Genomic DNA, 20,698 nt, shown 5'->3' with positions numbered 1-20,698 from the left:
GTAATAAGAGTTTGACAGAATCCTGGGATATTCGAAAGTGATATGTATTGTAACAACATTTTTAAGCACAAAAAGCAATATTAGATTATATAATCTAATATTCTCCATGTAAAGACAGTCTCCTACTTATACATATTTTATTAAGAATCCATATATACAAATGGCCACATCCCGTGCACATCTCTTCCCAACTCCTGACAAATCCTCAATGTGAGCTCATGTTTGCTCTCCTGAAATGTTACCTGAATGCTGCTGTGAGGGTAAGTTGGGGAGCATCTTTTTGGCCGTTAGAGCTTTCTTTTGAGACTATAACAATACCTCACATTAAATAGCATTCTAAGGTTAAAAAAGGGCTTTCCTTATAAAAACTCTGGTAAGGTCCATAGTGAAAATATGGATGATTATTTTACAAATGAGGAGACTGAGACTCAAATCAGTTGAAGGATTAGCCTGAGGTCCCATGCAAATAGGACCTACCCAAGGTTCAAAGGTTCCATTTTCATTTTCCCATTCCTTGCTTCCCTAAGATTTAGAGGTCTTTAAAAGTGATAAGATTCTGAGTCATTGTTGATCATTACATTTTATCTGTTTTATGGATTAAATAGGCTTTTTAAAGGTTGGTCTAGGAAGTTCTCAAGGTGTCTTTGGAAAAAATCTGTGGGTTGGTTAGTCTTAACCAAACTACAAATGCATTTTGGGGTTAGAATCCAATTTAAATTAGGTAATATTTGTACCTATAGAAAAATTTCAAATTTTAAATAAAATATATTTATTCCTTATAGATTATTTCATCATTAGAAAGCTGATCCTTTTCTTTTTGGCCACATAGTTCTCCCGGGATATGGGAGGAACTATAATCTGCATGAGCAGACATGCCCCTATTAGGGGAATCAAGAATTCTTAAAAGTATTGGCAATCAGACACTAGAGCGGGGAGGGGGGCGGGGGGAATGTTAGCATCGGAATCTGAGGTATTGCTTCCAATTTCTGTTTCATGACAGACACTCTGGGTATGCCACTGACTACTGTTGTACCTGTTTCCTCACCTGTAAAATGGGAAGGATAAAACTCTGCCTACGAAACAGTACTGCAAGAACCCACAAGCACTCTGAGGTTTGCAAAGCACTTTACAAATATTATATGATTTAATCCTCAGCTCACCACAATTCTGAAAAGTAGGAGCTATTTTTATGTATATGTTTACAGATGAGGCAATGGATGGCAATGATTAAGTGACTTGCCCAGATTTACACAGCTGGGCAGTACTTGAAGCTGGTTTTGAACTCAGGCCTTCCTGGCTCCAAATTAAGCACCCATATCCTAAACCACCTAAATAATAATAATAATATAAATAAATAATAAGGAAATATATGCTAGTGCAATCTCAAAATGGTAGACGTCAATTACTACTATTACAAACATAGGGTAACCTGGGTATACTAGAAAGGATGCTGACTTGAATAAACTAATTTTTTGAATCAGAGATATGACAGACTTTGTGCCTTTGGCAAATAATTAATTTTCCTAGGCCTCAAGTTTCCTCATCTACAAAACAGTAATAATAATAGTGCCTATTCCACAAGAATGTTGTTGATGAAAATGCTTTGCAAACTTTAAAATGCAGGACACATGGATTTATACATGGATTAATCATTATATATAATAAGTTATTGATATTAATTATAATAGTGTTTGAGGCATATAGGAAACCTAATAATATGCAGGATGAACAAAAGACAAATGTTTAGCATTTTCTGTCCATCACAGAACTCAATCAGATTTTAGCAGGTTACAAAAAAGGGAATTAGTATTGGAGCAACCTCATTTAGCCCAGTTTATGGGCCCTAATCTGGACAACCTTTGAAAGACAAGGTTAATCCTGGACCTGACTATAAGTTTAAGTATGCTATAGATGGATCTGTATGTATTTAGTATTAAGACTAAAGTTCTTAATGGAGCTACGCAATTCATCTAGGCTCTCAAAGAATCATTTGGATTATAACTGCCCTTAAGTTTAGTAAGAAGGGAATCCAAATACATTTAGGTCATGATGCACACCAAACCAATCCAGGTTTATAGATTGGAGAGAAAAGAAAAAGAATATGGTGAATAAGTGTTAATTTTTTTAGTTCTTCTTTCCTTTGGAAAATGACACATATACATAACTTTATATATTCAGCATCATAAGAGTTTTACATGAATCAATTTTCAAAAAATGAAGGTAATCCCTTTTAGTACTGAATTTCAAATAATTTTATGTTTTTGATTAAGAAAAGTTATATTTATAATAAATATAATTTTAACCTTTACATAATGAATTGAGATGGTAATTATGAACATTAAATAGATTGTTCTCTTTGACACTCTCAGGGACTATTGAATTTTTGGGTCATTTGTCCCCATACTAAATAAATGGCTTTGATTGCTGTATTTCTTTAGTTTGTTGGGTTTGTTTTTAGAGTTTTTCTGTTTCCTATGCTGCTAACATCTATCAGCTGTCATTTTCTTGTTTCTCTGAGTGTGCCTGATTCTAGCAAGCTCCTCACTTCTTACTTGCAGCTACTAATCTACTGTGGTACAAAAAACCCACATAATTAATATTGTAGAACTGTCTCTAAAATAAAAATAAACAGATTATAAGTGAGGGCCTATAGGAGTTTTCCTTGGGAAAAAGAAATGAGCAATACTTTAGGGCACTTCATTTGGCTGTTGTGGCCTTTTTTGTTTACTTCACAGTTCTGACTGATGACAGGAAGACACTAAATTAGTGACCTCTATATGAGTTAAGGTGCTGTCATATATATATAGACTACTCTAATTCTGTAATATTGAGAAGCAACATTACCCAATATTTTTATTGTTGCATGAGTTCTACTTTGTCAATTTTGTTAAAAATTAAAATGAGAAAAAGTCAAACCTGAAATAATAAAAGTTGTGTCATTAGTTATATAGACACCTGTTACATATACATATAGCCAACTAAAAAAATTCATGCCATCTATTAAGTTTATCCATTTCCAAATACTTCATTTAAAAGTTTATGTAGCCTTTGTACCAATCCCAAATATTCATGCTTGTGAGGGCTCTATGATTATAAATATAGTTGGGCAGTTCAATCATTTTGTGTATACAAAAGAACGCTGTCCTTGTGAGTCAAAGTTAAGATGGCAAAGTGAAAAATTCAAGTAGTTATACTATTCAATTTTATTTATTTATTTAAACTGAGAATAGCAATTCAAAGTACTTACCTGGCCATCTAAGAAAATCCTTTCTTTTTCTTTCTTTCTTTTCTTTTTTTTTTTAGAGGGGGCAGTCAGTTCAAAGCAAGACAACATTTATTTTTCCATATATATCTGTGTCATGCATTATACATATATAAATGCATGTATATATGTTTTAGTTACATTTACATTTACACATTTTCTTTTAATTTTCCTTTTCATTCTTTTTTTGGGGGGGGGCAGCATTTAAAAAAGAAACACATAATTTTTGTTTCGCACAGCTTATTATGGTTAAATCTCCTTAATCGCTTTTGGCAATCAGCATTTAATGCCAATCCAACTTCTGCTTAGGACTGAAACTTGCAGCTATAATGCATTTGGAAAAACCTTGGTATATACTTTAATCCTTTCAAATGCACCTATGACACAAGGTATTACAGACTTTTAAAAACCTGTTCTCCTGAAAAAAAATAATTGTGGAGCATCAGTAACCAGATAGTATTCTCAAATTTCAGTGATCTAGTCAATGGAGCCTTCCCCCATGTACTGTGCTCTGTTTCATGCAGTACATGGCTTTAGCAGGCCAAATCTTTTTTCCCCCCAATGAATCAGTAGAACAGTGAAGATCTTACTTTTTTTTTTTTTTTTTAAAGCAGTGGCATATCAATGAGGCACAGATGTGTATTCCAACTCTGCATGGATGAGCACACTGTTCAATAGTGCTGGCTCACACGGTATCAGGGCGAGTTATCACTTCCCATGAAGGCACTCTTATCACCAGGGCCCAGAGAGGTGGCTGCAAATCGCAGCCTTTTTATTTTCAAGGCAGTTTTGCTGAACATTCAGGCTTCAAAGATTCACACTTCCAAAACTCTATAAGAGTTTGTGAACGCTCAATTTGCCAAAACTGTTTACAGTGTAATTGGGCACCGTACCTGTGTCCATGAGATAGCGGAGGCGCTTCTCCACCAGCGCGGCACGGGTGTCAATTTGCTTTTGCTCATTCTCTAGTGCTGCCAACTCTCCTACAACATACTGACTGGTGTCTTTGAACCCTTTCTGTTAACGAGAACAAACAAGAAGAAAAAAAAAATCACTTGTAAGTTGCATTTTTCCTTTCCATAAACACTTAGTAAAGCACTTACCTAAAGAACCAAATATCACAACTGGTACCAAAAAGCAAACTCTACTATTTCACCAGTTTGCCAAAAAATACTATTGTGGCAACTATTTTATAAAGAAAATTTTTGTACTGGTGTTTGCTTTTATGTACTTTACATTACAAAATTTTAATTTTCCTTGATGTTGACAGAACTTTTAAAACAAAGATAAGGAGCCTAAAGTACTATAATCACCTTCATACTAGTTACAATAAAACACCAGCAGTTTAATGAGTTTATTTTGCTCAAAATTGTAACAGTTGGTTAAATAATAAATTCTCAAAGAATGCAATCTATTCTGAACATACTGGATTAAAAGAAAAAAACTTAGTTTCAAAAAATATATTCCTTAGTGTTCATGCTACTGTAGAAATTCATAAATATTAGAAGTGAAAATTCTAATGCTTCAATTTTTGCCAAAAGCAAGTTTTCATTCTTCAATGTAGAACTGGAATCCTGTCAACATACAGATAATTAATGTAGTTGTGATTTCTACACTGACAGGTGGTTTCAAATACCACTACTTGGTTCTTAATAGAGAGTTCAGCCAATATATTTATTTCGTAAATCTCTAGTTTCAATCAAGCTCAGTATGTCCATTTATTGATTTTATAGCCTTTCATATTGGAAAAGATATGGCACTAGGACTCTTAAAATGTGAACAATTAATCTTGCTTATAGTTCTAGATTGAAGACCACTGAAATGCAAAATGCCAATAGAATCCTAAATTTTATTTTGAGATTATAACTACAAAACAAATATATTTCTAACTAGCACTTGGGTAGCAGTCATTACTTTAGTTATTGTCACAGAGATAGATTAATTGTTGCTCCCTTTGGTGCACCAGTTCAGCCAGACATTCCTGGGGCTTTAACAGAGGCCTGAATAGCTGCTGAGAAATATTATGTTGCTGCTGAGGTACTCCTTCCAGATAAGAAATAGGGGGGGAAAACCCTCTTCTACATCAAAGAATCCTCCCTCCAGATGAACATAGTAATCTCCAAGAAACCATGAGGAATTCTCTCCCAAGGCTCCTTAGCAGAGTTGCAAGATTGAAAAGTATGATATAGATGGGCCAGGTTTGGGGATTGTGCTTATTCATTACATTGGGATCTAACAAGAAGAAGGATATATATGAAAACTACTCCTTGGAAACCAGAAATTAATCCACACTCACACATATGATCTTAATTTTTATAACAACTGATTTTAAAATCAATTAAAGCAATTGACAAATTTTAAATTGAAGCTTTTCAAATAACCTTAAAACTTATGACTTCTTAGGAAGATCTGCTAAGATTAATATGATGCTTTTTTACACTCACATAATATGTGTACTCTTCTTTACTATGACAACATGAAACTGAAAAAAAGCTAAACAGACTAAACTGTAGTACTTAATCTGGGGTTCACAGATCCTCAAGATGTCTAGATAGATTTGATGGTTTCCATGAAGCTGGATGGGGTGGGGGGGAAGACACTTTTATGTTCACTAACTTGTAAATAATATTTAGCATTTCCTTCAATTATGAATATAGGTGATAAACATTTTCTGGAGAAGGAATCCACAGCCTTTTGATCCAAGGCATAAAAATTCAAGAACTCTTTAATGGCAGTTTCACATAGAAATGCTCTCCCTAAAATTCTTTTAAAAAATATTCTAGTGAAGCTATCTACCTAATGCTCATTTAACCACTACCTCTAATAGTTTTTCAAAAAGAGTTCATTCCCCTATGTTCCTGCTTGCCAGCCACAAGCAAAAAAGGAAGAATTTATGACCTATGTTTCCTACATATAGAGTAAGAGGAAGAAAATAAATATGGGACAGAAGAAGTGTAATATAACTTATAATTCATTTTAAAATAGTAAAAAATTCTACACTTGGACTGTACTAGTTTGAATGAATTGTATATTCAAAGTGCTAACAGCAATTAAATTAAATGGTTTGTGTGTTTTGCCAGCTTATATGCAAATAAATACAAAAATGTATGAATTTACTAAGACTTTTTATGTCTTCTAAAAGATAAGTACTTGAAAATATTAAGTAATTGTTAAAATATTAATAAACCTCAGGATGAAACCAGAAATTTTAGAGTTCCTTCAAGGAATTCCAAATTACTAACCAAGGCCATCCTGTCTTAATATCATCTTTGTTCTTATTAAGCCAATCTATGGACATCAACAAAAAAGGATACCATCATAGACCGTTATGTTTCCATACAAAAATTCAGGTTAAAACTTGTTCTTCCTGCTTCTGTCCTGCAGCTGTCCATCAAAAGCAGCTTTCTCCCTGCGGTCTATCAAATATTTCCCTCACAAATCAATTTTACACATGATCAGCCCATACCCCTACTGAGCTGAACCTCCCCGTTAATTAAGTGAAGAAATTACCATATATATTATATTAATGCAAACATCATTCAGCTAGTAATTCACGGCTGATCTGGATAATGGAAAGGTTGAACACCCATTAACCCAAGCCAACAAAATGGGTTGGCTGAGAAATTCTAGCAGGTCTCATGTGACTTTTCCCTCTAACTGCAGCTCTGCGGTATCTGCTATTGTAATAATTAAAATCCTCCCGGTAGATCAATACTGGAATCTCTTTATGGGAAGTGCCCTGATGGAAATGTCTCAAGGAAGCTGGGGCTGTGGAACTCTGAAAAATTCATTTTTTTTATCTGACAATTATCACCACACTGCAGACTAATTCAACAGTGCACCCCTCTCACTCTGCTTTGAATGCACTGGAGATTGACATCTAAAAAAACCTAACATCTCATTTTAACAAATAAAGGCACTATTTCCACATACAGTTTGGAATTATCAGCAATCATGAAACCAGACAAAAAATTAATATACATTAAGCACTTCATCTTCTGATGGCTTCCTCTGAGTTTCAGTTATCGCCGTCTTCTCCTCATTTCCTCTCTTTGTATCTTCCTGTATTGATCTCTGCCTTTTCATCTCTTGAAAAAAGGGAAAAGACATGTAAAATTATTATAAAGCTTGATATTTGTATATTGAAATGAGGGCTTACACTATCAGGTTTTTAATATATTTATTGTTAAATACTATTAAATCATAGGCCAGGAAAACATTTTTTTAAAAAATGTTCCTACCTGGTCTGTTCTCCACATACTGACTGAATGACTGAAGTTGAGTTTTTCTGACTGTTGAATCCTTGCTGAACACAACAGGATTTCTAAAACGTTCTGCTGCTTTTTGTGATTGTTCAGCTCGGTGATCTTCTGTCCCATTCTAACAGAAAAACAAAATGTGTAGTATTAACAAGGTTTAAAATAGTGAACTCACAAGTTTGAAGTGTAAAGTTTTCATCCTTGATTTTTCTAAATTTTCTGAATCCCAAGACTTAGATTATATTTTTTGTGGGTAAGAGGCCTAGCTACTTATAAGAGGGCAGACTATCAAACTTTTTTAATGGGTTACAAGCTTTTCTTGTACAGCTTATACACATTGAATTAATACCCTGCAAGTACTATTGCCTCAATTAACAACTTTGGGTGAAATATAGTTTAAAAATGTATCATTATTTAAAACAAACATCCCCAAACTTTGTAAACATTTGTACCCACATGATCTCTGATTATAAAGCCATGTTGCTTCAAGTCTTTTCCTTCCACTATTCTGTCCAGCAAAGAATTATATCGGTTTATATAGACCCACAGACTTGTATGACAAGAATAACTAGTTTCTAATTTTATGCCCATTGAGATAAACCACTAATTCTGGATGAAGGCTAAAAGGTAGGATTATAATACTACCCCAATGAACTGCATTTCATCAGCTATAACTTTCCAAAGCCAGATTTGTAAGTAAGCCCTTTACAGCTAAGGAAACTACAATTATCTTTTCCAGAGCTTCCTATGTTAATACTGGTAACAAATTCAAATGGTTCTATCAACATGAAATATCCCAGAAGACTGAACCACTGCAATGTGTGGAAGCTGCAGATACCGAGGTGCTGTGTACCAAACAAATATTTCATTTTATACCTAATCTTTTATTATTTTTATTAAGTGTTTTGAAAGTAAATAGGGAAAGGCTAAGATGCATGACTAATAGCTAAGCCTGCTGAATGCTGAAACTGGTTATCAAAAGCTACCAAGACTTTGCCCTTCCTCTGCATTGAGACAATCAGTAATGAGGGAGTTCTCCAATGGCCTATTCTCTAGCCTCAAGGAGGCCTGGGATACAGAATCCTCAAGGGAAGGTAACAGTTTATCCTTTTCCACAAACACAGAATGCCTCATTTATAAATGTGTAAACTGCATTTTATTTAAAAAACAAATCCAACTCAGTGCAGAAAGCCCCATAAGAACAGAGGGCCAATGAATATATTCTTTCTAAATATCATTTTTAAGGTTTAAGTTAAAAAGATCCACCGAAAGGTAAGTTCTAAAGATACACCTTTTGTTGGAATAAATTCTAAAAATTAATGTAAATGAAATTTCAAATTTCATAATTTTTTATAAACTACACTAATAGAAAAGTCTGTATTCTATTTTTTGCAAGTTGTCCAATAAATTTATGATTTGCTGTCATATCTTTTTTTGTTTTATTGTTATAGAAAAAAATTTATTACTTATTACCATAAATATATATGAATACACACACATATAGTTACTGCTATAACAATAACTAATAGTCTGAATACAAGTTTTTATTAAAATAAACAAACATGGCTAATTTTTTTAGGCCTGGCACATGCTAAAATATCAGTGTGATTAGCTAGTAAATCCCATTTTAAGAAACCTTTTTATGATGAGGGACTTCTGCCACTTTACAAATGTATTCCTCTAAACCCACTAATTCAGTTAGCCTTTTCAATCCATTGTATTATTTTTAGGCTAGCTTCATTTTGCATTAAATCCACTGCAGAAAGCTAAATTGAACGCAAAAAATCAGACTTGATCCAAGCTTCCTTTTGTTCAAAGATAGAGACTGAAAGTCCTCTGGAGCTGCCACACACTTTCATCACCAATTTATAGAAACCGACAGTATAAGGGAAAAGCAATGAAAGTCATTGTTTTGGAACTTCAAAGAATCTCTGTATCTGGGGAAGGAAATCCTTTCAGTCAGCAGGGCAGTCCCCACAGTCTGCAGGTGGGTGAAAAGTTATACAGAACTGCAAGTGCCCCAAAGCCATAAAGATATTAGTCATAAGGTAAAGGAAGGGGAAGCAAGCAGGGATAGTGATAAATTTAAACAGTCTAATAGTAAATAAGAATGAAAAACGGAATGTAGCTTAGTCTGATGTTAACGGCAAAATTATATAGCCACATATAGAGTCCATTTCTGGCTCTTAATATTTATTTCTGCATGTACCACCCATCTAAATTATGTGATAAAAATTTTATTATATTTAAATTATAGATAAATTTTACAACTATAAATGCTGGGGAAAATAGGAAAAGCACACTGAATTTCTCTTGGACTTCTTAGAAAATTCCAAGGTTCACTTCAAGAAATTCAGAATGTTTTTTTTTTATAGACTTTCCAATTTTACTGGAATAATCAGTTTAAAAAACTAGTTCTTTTTAAAAGCTATTAATAAAAATATTTTGTTATAATGATTTTTTTTTTTTTTTTACCAATTTTTATATGCATTTTAGAACCTCTCCATAGGTCCTGAAACCAAAACCTCCCAACAAATCTTACCTTTACATCTAGCTCGGAATCATCAGTCACAGTTTTCTGAGCAGCATTGTAGAGGGAATTTGCCACCTGTGGCTGAGCTTCTAGAAGCTTCTTCACTTTCATATCCACTGCCAATTTACTGTTTTGTTCTGCTAAATATGCAAATAGCATACATAACTGAGTCAATGTGAAGTTTATCAATTTTAGAATAAATCACACATTATTATAAGTTTAAATGAAAGAAAGGGAGGTGATAGGTTCTAAAATTATATAGTAAGCTAAGCATATGTAGTCTAATGGTCTATATGTAAAAAGGTCTTCTTTCAAAACTCTACTCACAAAACTATAGTCAATGCAAAAAATAACAAAAATAGCTTGGATTTATTCAGAGCTTTCAGTTACACAGGGCACTTTAAGATGACTTGACCTCCCTCTTCCATGAGGACAAATGTACCTACATTACTGTTCCTATATTACAGGTGGGAAGACTGGGGCTCAGAGTTTTATGACTTGCCCAGTCACACAATCAGGAAAATGTCAGGGGCAACATTTGAATCTTGGTCCCAGTTCCAATTCCCCCTTCTTTCTTCCACAGGATGTGGTTTCCCACATAGTAACTAAAATCAATAAGGTCTAAGGATGCTTTGGAGCCCAGTCTAGAGCAAGAAGACTCCTGCTCAGATTCCAGATTCAGATTCCAATTGTGGGACAAGGGGCTGACCACTTTAGCCCTCCGAGGTCCAAGTAGCGCTTTAAGTCCAAAAGTTTTAGAGAAGATGCTAAGCTACATTGGCAGAGGCAATTTCCTTATTCAGGGATTCCCTAGACCAAGAAAGTCATAGGTTTGGGACCCCTCTTTATCCCATTTTATTATTCATAGAAGCGCCTGAGAAAGGGACATCTGAATAAATATTACTTCCATATATACATGTGAAGGAATATTTGTATTTGAGATATCATGTATACAATTGTAATTAACCTATAAAATCAATATCCAAAATAGCAGCCATATGCAATTTTAAATTACAGCATTTACCATGCAAATTCCTATCATATTTTCAATTCTCATGTACAAGTTCTTAATATGACATAGTCATTCTACATATAGTTAGAAATTACTAATACGTAATTATTTACATACATAATTATTAAGAAATATTAGTATATTATATTTTCAGGTATATATGTTACAGGAATTATTTTTTATTTTGTCTTTGTATCTCTAGCAGTTCCTTGCACATAGTAGATGCTCAATAAATGCCTGTTGAATTTGATTGAACTAGATTGTATTAGTATAGAACTAGGTTCATATTTTATAATATTTAAAGGTAGTAAACTAATAGTATATGTTTATAAGATTTGGCTTTTACATGGCAAAGATATTCCAATATTTTCCTTTTTATTGTATTCAGCTAAAATAAAGCATTAAGAAATATGGAAGCAACATTTGTCCAATTTTATTTAGCAAATATTTTCATGCCTTATTGGATAATTCAGTATTTTTTTAAAAGGAAAACTAGATTTAATTTAAACAAATTTGATAACACTTAATTTGGGGGTAATTAACAAAAAAAGTGATCATTTAAAAAGACCATTTGACAAATGTGACTTATTTTTTAAAAAGACATGCCTTTCTTTTTAGACGCCTCTGACTAGTTACTAGTATATTCATGAACACTCTTCAATTTATACCAGTAGGCTTCTCTTTTTAACATTATTCTACAGACTATAAGTTACTTGAGGACAAGATCTTTTTTTTTCTGTTTATATTTTTAGTGCTTTGCATATGCACATAAATTTTTAAAAAATGTTGAATTGTACCATGTTAGAGAAAAAATATTTTATATGACATATAAAAATCACAAAAAGTTTATGGGAACAAAATAAATTAATCATGATACTCTGTATTTGATTTAAGCTAGAGTCACAAATCTTGTTGGAATGAAATACATTACAAAATGTAAATGGGAAAGCTTTACTTTTTAATAAATCAGTATTTACTGGTAAACCTGACTATATGCGATTAGGGATATTAACTTAGACAAACATATTCCTTTTTATTACAAATATCAAATTGGAAGAAGATATTTTAAAAAGACACAAGTCAAGGTGGTCAGAGCTACAATGAAACAAGCTAGAAATATATTTCCTATCAAAATTCATATCATTCCAGCTACTGTTGGAAATAGAAAATTCCCTTCTCCTATCTAAGAAATGATTAACTATTGATTAAGTAATTCATTAGAAATTTGGTTTGTGAACATCACTTATTATCACCGACTTAGAATTAAATAAGTTATGAACATTCAGTCTCAAATCCTATTCATTGCCTGCTTTTAATTATGGAATATCCCAGGAGTCAAAGTCAGGTCTATGATGCTACTGGCACTTAACTTATTTTGGAGGAAAAGTCAAGAAGTGAGAATGGCCAAAATATACTTTTCCCTCTCTTATAAGCAAAACTATCCTGCACTTAATTTCAAAATGATAATTCAGTCTTTTGTTTCAACAAATTTGAAATTTTCTTTAGATAACACCATTTTTACATTTGAGTTTTCCTAGATCTAATTTTTCCAAGAATATTCTCTGTTAATTAGGAAATCCTTTATAAACTGCTTTACCTAAGGGGTGATGGTGAGTTGCTATTCAAATTAGGGAGGGAGGCAAAGCATGATTCAGGTCAGCATAGGGGAATTGAGTGGAGGGTCTTGGAATGTAGGATCTTGGGATTATCAGAAATGCATTGTAATTCTTACAGTTTATCCTTCTTAGTTCTGAACATGAAAAAACTAAATCAGAGAGCCTCCCTCCATACTTTTAAATAATGAGAAAAAGCATCAAAGCACTTAAAACAAATGTTACATTTGATTTTGAAGGCACTGATAACCAAATTGTAAGTATGCAAAAAACAAAACAAAACAAAACCAAATGAGACTTTATTCTAAAAAGATGCAGGCCAATTAGTGCTATGATTTAGTTGAATCAGTCTTGGAATAGGTCCAACAACTATATCATCATATTGCAACCAAAGAAAATCAGCAACTTTAAATGAAATTAAAAGAAAAAAAGTCTGAACATCACTGTCCAAGAATGTGATTTACATATAGGGCACTGAATAATAAGATAATTAGTTAATATCTATATTTTTGTGACCAATCCTACAGAAACCTTCAGAAGAAAAAATTTAGAAAGCAAATCTTAATAATGAGAAGAAATAGGCAATTGCCTATTATTCCAATTTAATTTTTGACTTTAAAGTTGAATCGTAAAGTAAAAATGACAAAAACAAATTTGTAAAACTGACAAGATATGGGTTTTACTTAATAATATACAAACACTTTAATAAAAATATAAAACACTGTTATTACCAAAGAAATAGCAGCAAAACTACATAAATACAAAGTATGCCATGCAAAAGCACAAAAAACATTTATTATTTAAAATTACCAGGAGAATCAAGGTCATTTTCTAAGTTAGTAAGTTCATCACCACCTCCCAAAACAAAGCCTTCAGGAGTCTCCTCGTTAGTATCTATCTCAATATTATCATCCTCATCTGTAGGAAGATGTATCAATAAAGTTAGGAGAATATATAATTATTTTGTCTTATTCATGCAAAACACCAGTTCAGAGTCAGTGTTTTAATAACTGTTTATCAAATTCAGATTTGACACAGATCAGTAAGTGATGAAATCAGTCAGAGATGTTACTTTTGTCACTAATGGATTAACATTTGTATTTTTAATTCACATATCAAATATGAATTACCAAATCAAAAAGTGCATATTACATAACATTTCTGATGTCTTCTCTAAATCATTATACCTCTTGGAGACAATTTCCTTTCATTCACAGATAGTATGGTAACAAAAGTTACCAACTATATATCTTAATTTTTTAATTGCATTAAATCTTGGATTTAAGAATAAACAAATAAAGAAGGGATATTTTAATCACATTAAAACAATGAATTATTTGAACGACAATGTGAATATTAAGTAATTTGATTAACTGCTTATTGGGGATAATGTGATTATCATAAAAGGATATGCATTATGGATAGATTGAGACTACGGTGAGAACAGAATAAACACTTACATATAAAGGAAAGTTCAGAAGCAATTAAAACGGGAGATTTTGCAAGACCTAGAACTGGGAAAAATTAATATTATTTAAAGTAACATGCTATTGAAATGGAAAAGCTTAGTTGGCTATATTTTTGACATTTGAATAAATTGTATACTGAAATAAATCATTCTCTTTCATCTTTAACTTGAGAAATTTAGCTATTTTATTTCTTTTGAGAATGGTCAATTGGCAAAAGTTTGGATTCATACATTCAGTAAAGCATGACAGAGATCTTATTTGCATATCTGATACCTTGCTTTCAAGCATTTTGCCAACTGTCACTGCCTTAATAGAAGCTTCTAGAATGTGGAAAACTTCTATTAACTTATGTCAGTGCTTCCGTATTCTATCAAGTAAAAGGAAATCATTCTTTTTTTTATTCAAGGGACAGTCTCAGACACCATAAAGTTTTTATATTGCTATGACTTACTCCCTCAAAGTATTCTCTTAACTTTGATTTTTCAATTTGCTTGCCAATGTCTAAGTAAATGCTTAGTATGACAGCAACAGAATGTAAAAGGCACTTCTTTATTAAAGAGTTTAAAAGCTGAGACAAAAAAAAACAACACATCAATATACAATATCTTTAGAAATAGAAAAAGGCAAAGGGAAGTCAGAGAAATCCCACAGGAAGAGTAAACATACATGTCATAAAGCACACTACTACAGGTATTTAAAGAAAATATGAACTAGCTATAGCATTCAATAACGAATGGCAAGAGTTAGAAGAAAGTGTGAGGTTGTAAAACTAATACTATTAAGAACAAGTTTGGAGATAATGTAATTTAATGTTATCAAGTCATACATAAATGGAAAAGAGTTGAAGACAGGTTGATCTTCCATTGAAGGCTCCATTGATTTAAAATGAAATTCCTTGAATATATAGGTCATGGGCTTTAAGCTATCTAAGTGTACTCAGAAGAAATGAGAATGAATTGGTTCAAATGTAGTCAGCAATAAAGACAGAGTGCATCAGAGATGAAAGAATTTAAGAAGAGAGGTAGGACTTAAAGAGAGTTTTTAAGTAGCAACTTTTGGAAAAAGAGAAAGAGTAAGAAAAGGCACAAAAGAAAACAAAATTAGAAAAAAAGTTTTGTTTTGATTTAAAAAAGTAAATCTCTCCAAGATTATCTTAAACTTTAGATATCAGATATCAATAAAGTGGGATTCAGATCAAATGTGATTAATAATCACTCAATTCATCCATTTATTTTTCTCAATATTTCTTTCTGAAATTATTGTGCATTTCAAACAACGAATATTTATTGAATACCTGACATGTGTTCAGAATTCTTCCTCAGTTTTTAATCTATGCCAGTGGCATTTAAAATATAATTCAAGGAATCCAATATATCTTTCTACCACCAAACCATCTTTTTCTTTTCTTTTCTTTTCTATGACTTTGACTACGGTCTGAAAATATGGTCAGATATGGATGCTTCCAGGTTCTTGTGATATGCAGAGAACTGAAGGCTTCATCACCTACCACCTTGAACACCCTATTCCAGGCAGTATGCTTGTGAGATGTTCAAACAACGACAGTGGTCAATGGCAGTTTCATTTTATTGGCTAGCTAGATGAGATTCCTATCTACACTGCTACTCCACAGTATGTTGAGAGGGCAACTCAATGTTTGTATATGTATTGCTGACCCCAGATAAAAGGATTACTATATGGGAGGGGGAAGAGTAAAAATTGATCCTTTATATATAGCTCAGCTACTCTTAAGAATGGATTTCTCCTTTTTTTTTTTTTTTTTTTTTTATTTAGTGCCTTCAATTTCAGGATAAAGCCTTGAATTCTTTTGAACAATTAATGTTGCAGCATTTCTAAATACCTGTGACAATTCTTTATGCATATTAACCAGACTAAAAGTGCCAGGCTACCAAAAAAAAAATTAGATCCTATATTGAAAATCTCTCTTCTGGGTTGAACCATGATGGGTAGAAAATTAGGTAGATGAATAAGGTGAAACATGAAGTAACTGGGAGGAAGCATTGCATAATAGAGTTCATTATGCAACTTACATGCTTTAATAATCAATAAGCTAATATACCATATTGTATGCAAATATGTTTAAGTAATAATGTTAGGTTAAGGTTAAAATTAATGTTAAGATGGTATAGAAATATAAAGGAAATGAGAGGCCTCAATATTGTAATCAGTAGCAAAGAGCTAAGACTAGGCCTATAATACCTAATAACTATCAAAAATACTTTAATGCAGAACCCAAGAATCCTAACAAGACAATAATATTACTGATAGTATAACACCTAAGTGGTATAGGAAAAAAATGGACTTAGAATCAATTATCTCAGACATTAATTGGTTCTGTGACCCTTGGAAAGTCATAATAACCTTGCTCACCCTCAGTTTTTTTCATTTGTAAAATGGGGATAATAATATCATTTAACCTTACTCAGTTTAAGTAAGGATCCCATCAGATAATACTTAGGGCTTCACAAACTTTAAGCTCTATATAAAGGAAAGCTATTATTATTAATAAAGTAAATACTTTTGAAATATTTGACCTCTGATTTTTGTTTAGGAAGCTTCTGCCTAGTAGGAAACTTCCTCTTATAATGTAGATCAGCATCTTCTTTAAAATTTTTAGCCCTGGAGAATTGTCTGGGTCAATGAGGGGTTTAAGTGACATGTCTAGGATCACATAGTCAAGATGTGTGAGACATAGCCCTTTCAAGTCAGAGACCAATTTTCTATTCACTATGTTATACTGCCTCTTATAGTAAAAGTATCCTACAATAATCAGAAACATCTGATCCTATAAATGAAAATTTTTTCTCTAATCTGGACTATAATTTCCTTTACAATTTAAACAAAGACCCCAACTGTACTGTAACATTACATTTTCAGTAGAACCACCATTACCTATAAACTCAAGTGCTAGTTACTGTGCATGATTGAAATAAAAGATGGAAAATACTAATTTTAATGGAAAATACATCATTAAAACATCTAATGGTAAATAAAACTCATATGAGGATTAGAACATTTTTTGATAAAATTCATATAGACAAGTACAAGTTTCTTTCAGAATTAGCTACATTTAAAGGATAAAGTATTCAAATTATTCATACTTTATTTGTACTTAAAGATATAGTTGTTTATAAAATACATTTGTTAATCTTAAACTAGATGGACTTTCATTTTTTAACAGCCACATGTATAATAACTGAAACCTGATCAGTTTTAAAACCTGATCAGAAAAATTAGGTGACTTTCCAAGGCTCACAGAGCTAATAAGTATTCAAGGTAGGATTTTAACACAGGCCTTCCTAACTCCAAGCCTAATAATTCTTTCACTACCCAGGCTGCCTCCAAAGCTATCGGTATCATTCTGGATTAAAGTATTTTGATAGTAATTGGATATTAACAGGGTAATCCTATGCTTCAGATTACCATATTGGGAACTCTCTTTTTATTGACATTTTTATGCTGCCTCAATGCTTAACATTGTGGCATGCTAAAATTTCCTTTAAAATAACTTGCTTTTATCTGGAATTATGCCCAAAAAGTTATCAAATTGTGCATACCCTTTGACCCAGCAGTGTTTCTACTGAGCTTATATCCCAAAGAAATACTAAAGAAGGGAAAGGGACCTGTATATGCCAAAATGTTTGTAGCAGCCCTATTTGTAGTGGCTAGAAACTGGAAAATGAATGGATGCCCATCAATTGGAGAATGGTTGGGTAAATTGTGGTATATGAATGTTATGGAATATTATTGTTCTGTAAGAAATGACCAGCAGGATGAATACAGAGAGGACTGGCGAGACTTACATGAACTGATGCTAAGTGAAATGAGCAGAACTAGGAGATCATTATACACTTCGACAACGATATTGTATGAGGACATATTTTGATGGAAGTGGATTTCTTTGACAAAGAGACCTGAGTTTCAATGGATAAATGACGGACAAAAGCAGCTACACCCAAAGAAAGAACACTGGGAAACGAATGTGAACTATCTGCATTTTTGTTTTTCTTCCCGGGTTATTTATACCTTCTGAATTCAATTCGCCCTATGCAACAAGCAGCTACACCCAAAGAAAGAACACTGGGAAACGAATGTGAACTATATGCATTTTTGTTTTTCTTCCCGGGTTATTTATACCTTCTGAATTCAATTCGCCCTATGCAACAAGAGAACTGTTCGGTTCTGCAAACATATATTGTTTCTAGGATATACTGCAACATATCCAACATATATAGGACTGCTTGCCATCTAGGGGAGGGGGTGGAGGGAGGGAGGGGAAAAATCGGAACAGAAATGAGTGCAAGGGATAATGTTGTAAAAAAAAATTACCCTGGCATGGATTCTGTCAATATAAAGTAATTATTAAATAAAAATTAAAAAAAAATAAAATAACTTGCTTTTTAACCTAGCCCCAAACAAAATAATGGATTCTTGGCAAAATGGTTTATGTTAGAGATAGTGTCTTTTTCAGAGTCCCACGATAACTGACTGCAAGGATCTTGAAACCTTTGGTCAAAGCACATAGAAGAAAAACTATGGAAGAATTTGGTAAGAATTCTCTGCATTTTTCTGTTAGCTTTGCCTATTAAAATGGAGATAGATCCATGTCCTTTTGCTTTTACTCTCAACATCCAGGACTTGGGGAGAGTTGGTTCATTTCTCTGGATCTCAGTTTCCTCATTTGTAAAATGAGTGAGTTGAAATATTGTTGATTCGTTCTGGACTTTTATTTGCTTCTTTAGCAGTATAAAAGAATGAGGGAGAAACTAAATGAATTTAAGGATATTTCTCCAATCTAAAATTGTAAAAGATCAATTTATAATGTGACTTTGTTCATATCAAGGCGGGAGAGAGAGTTGTAAACTTTTGAAAGAGGCATGCCTCACGGAAAATCGGTCTGATAGCCACTACTGCTCCCTCTAAAATGCTGATATGTATATTAGATATAACTTGTCTAAATGACATATTATCCATTGGAAGGAACAAACAGAAGTTTTCTAGTTCAATTTCTCATAGCAAGCAAGAATCTTTTTTTTAATGATGTGTTAATATTGATAGTCTAAATAGACCACTAATTTGTGCTTCTGATAAACCATCATTATACTGTTATACTGCTATCGAAGCAGTTCATAGTCATTGCTGAAGAAAAGCAATGAAAAATAAATGGAAAAGACATTTTTAATTATATTCAGTTTGTGTAGGGGAGTAGTTTTGTTTTTCAATAAGTTTGTTCTCTCTCACCTAATTCTGAGGAAGCCAAATCCCCCTAACATAGGGGTCTTTAATCACAAAATTGTTTTAACAATTTTTTTCTAACTGTATTTCAACAAAATTAGTTTTTCTTGTAATGATAGATTTATTTTATGCATTCAAAAACATTATTCTGACAAAGGTTCCATGACATAAAACAGGTTAAGAACCACTGTACTAAAAGTTCAAAGGTCATGATTCCCATTCCCTTATATGACCTGATTACAGGTAGATTTAGAGGGAAAGACAATTTAATTAAACCAATTTATGTCATAATTTTAGATAAGTCCAATACCCAACTCTGCTTTGAAAGTACCTAAATAAATCTCAGCTTGGTAGAATTTCAGGAAATGTAACTAAAGAAAAAAAATTTCTTTTGGTGGTCCACCAATCTTTTCTCTTTTTCAAAGTTTCTCCTGGCAAGGCCCTTTCTAGTCTGAGCTGCTTTTCTCAATGAAGGGAATGGAGGAGAGGATTCAGTGAATGAGAGAAAATGATGCTACTGAATTCAAAGTTAAGCCTGGTCACTTATCTGCACTTTTCTAATGCTCAATATCTGCTAGAGAAGTAGGCATCCCTTAGGCTAACTGATCTAGAATCTTCAAAAAGGCTTCTGAGCAAACTTCATGTTTCATCTATTCTCTCTTTCTCACAGTTGATGCTGGGAATACTCTCAGCTCCCATAACTCTAATGCTGATCACCAGTCTAGTCCATATATGATACTAGTTTTTTTTTTTTTTGTACTTTTGGGGGGAAACTAAAGAGGACCAATACATGGTCTTTGCTTTCTTTCGCCAGGAAAGGCACAGACTTTTCCATCTGGTCTTAGACAAAATAGCTTTAGCTGCTTATCTAGACTAGCATGGTGGGCTAAACCAGTTTTGACTTTTGGGAGTCAGGATGAGATTAGAGGAGCTGACTTGCCTGTGCAGCCAACATCTCTTTCTAGACTACTAACTACTCCATTATATACTCAATATTCAGTTTATTACTAACTATAAATATATAAGCATTTTTTTTTGTTAAAGTAGCATACTTATCTAATCATAACCTTAAAAAAATTACATCACTGGTTGTCATGTCCTCACCATTGCTACTATACTACAGTGCTTTTTGGAATTTTGAAGGAAATCTACATTGGCAGTGCAAGGAAGGTATAAGTTAAAAATATGGAAGAGCTTTCCTAAAAGATGAAAATTGAGTGTATAAAAGAAAATCAGTAAATAGACCTAAAACATAGCTTCAGAATATTTTATATACAGAATGAATTATTAGCATATC

At 32.7% G+C, this 20,698-nt stretch overlaps 1 protein-coding gene across 15 annotated transcripts in view; it reads right to left on the bottom strand.

Moving 5' to 3' along the window:
* EHBP1 (EH domain binding protein 1) overlaps positions 1-20,698 on the bottom strand; it is a 394,259-nt gene that overhangs the window by 62,202 nt on the left and 311,359 nt on the right. For 5 of the 15 annotated variants that reach the window (XM_051975359.1, XM_051975374.1, XM_051975361.1 and 2 more), the window contains 6 exons: positions 14,140-14,193; positions 13,490-13,597; positions 10,064-10,194; positions 7,504-7,642; positions 7,244-7,350; positions 4,156-4,279 (listed from right to left, as the gene is read on the bottom strand). In XM_051975359.1, the coding sequence (XP_051831319.1) occupies positions 4,156-4,279; positions 7,244-7,350; positions 7,504-7,642; positions 10,064-10,194; positions 13,490-13,597; positions 14,140-14,193 (663 nt within the window). The remainder of the gene's footprint in view (positions 1-4,155; positions 4,280-7,243; positions 7,351-7,503; positions 7,643-10,063; positions 10,195-13,489; positions 13,598-14,139; positions 14,194-20,698) is intronic. The other 10 variants (XM_051975364.1, XM_051975366.1, XM_051975369.1 and 7 more) reach the window with 6 other exon arrangements.

The sequence above is a fragment of the Antechinus flavipes genome, chromosome 2 (genome assembly GCF_016432865.1).
Source record: "Antechinus flavipes isolate AdamAnt ecotype Samford, QLD, Australia chromosome 2, AdamAnt_v2, whole genome shotgun sequence".
Classification (NCBI taxonomy): Eukaryota; Metazoa; Chordata; class Mammalia; order Dasyuromorphia; family Dasyuridae; genus Antechinus; species Antechinus flavipes.
This window is presented reverse-complemented; position numbering and strand designations above follow the sequence as displayed.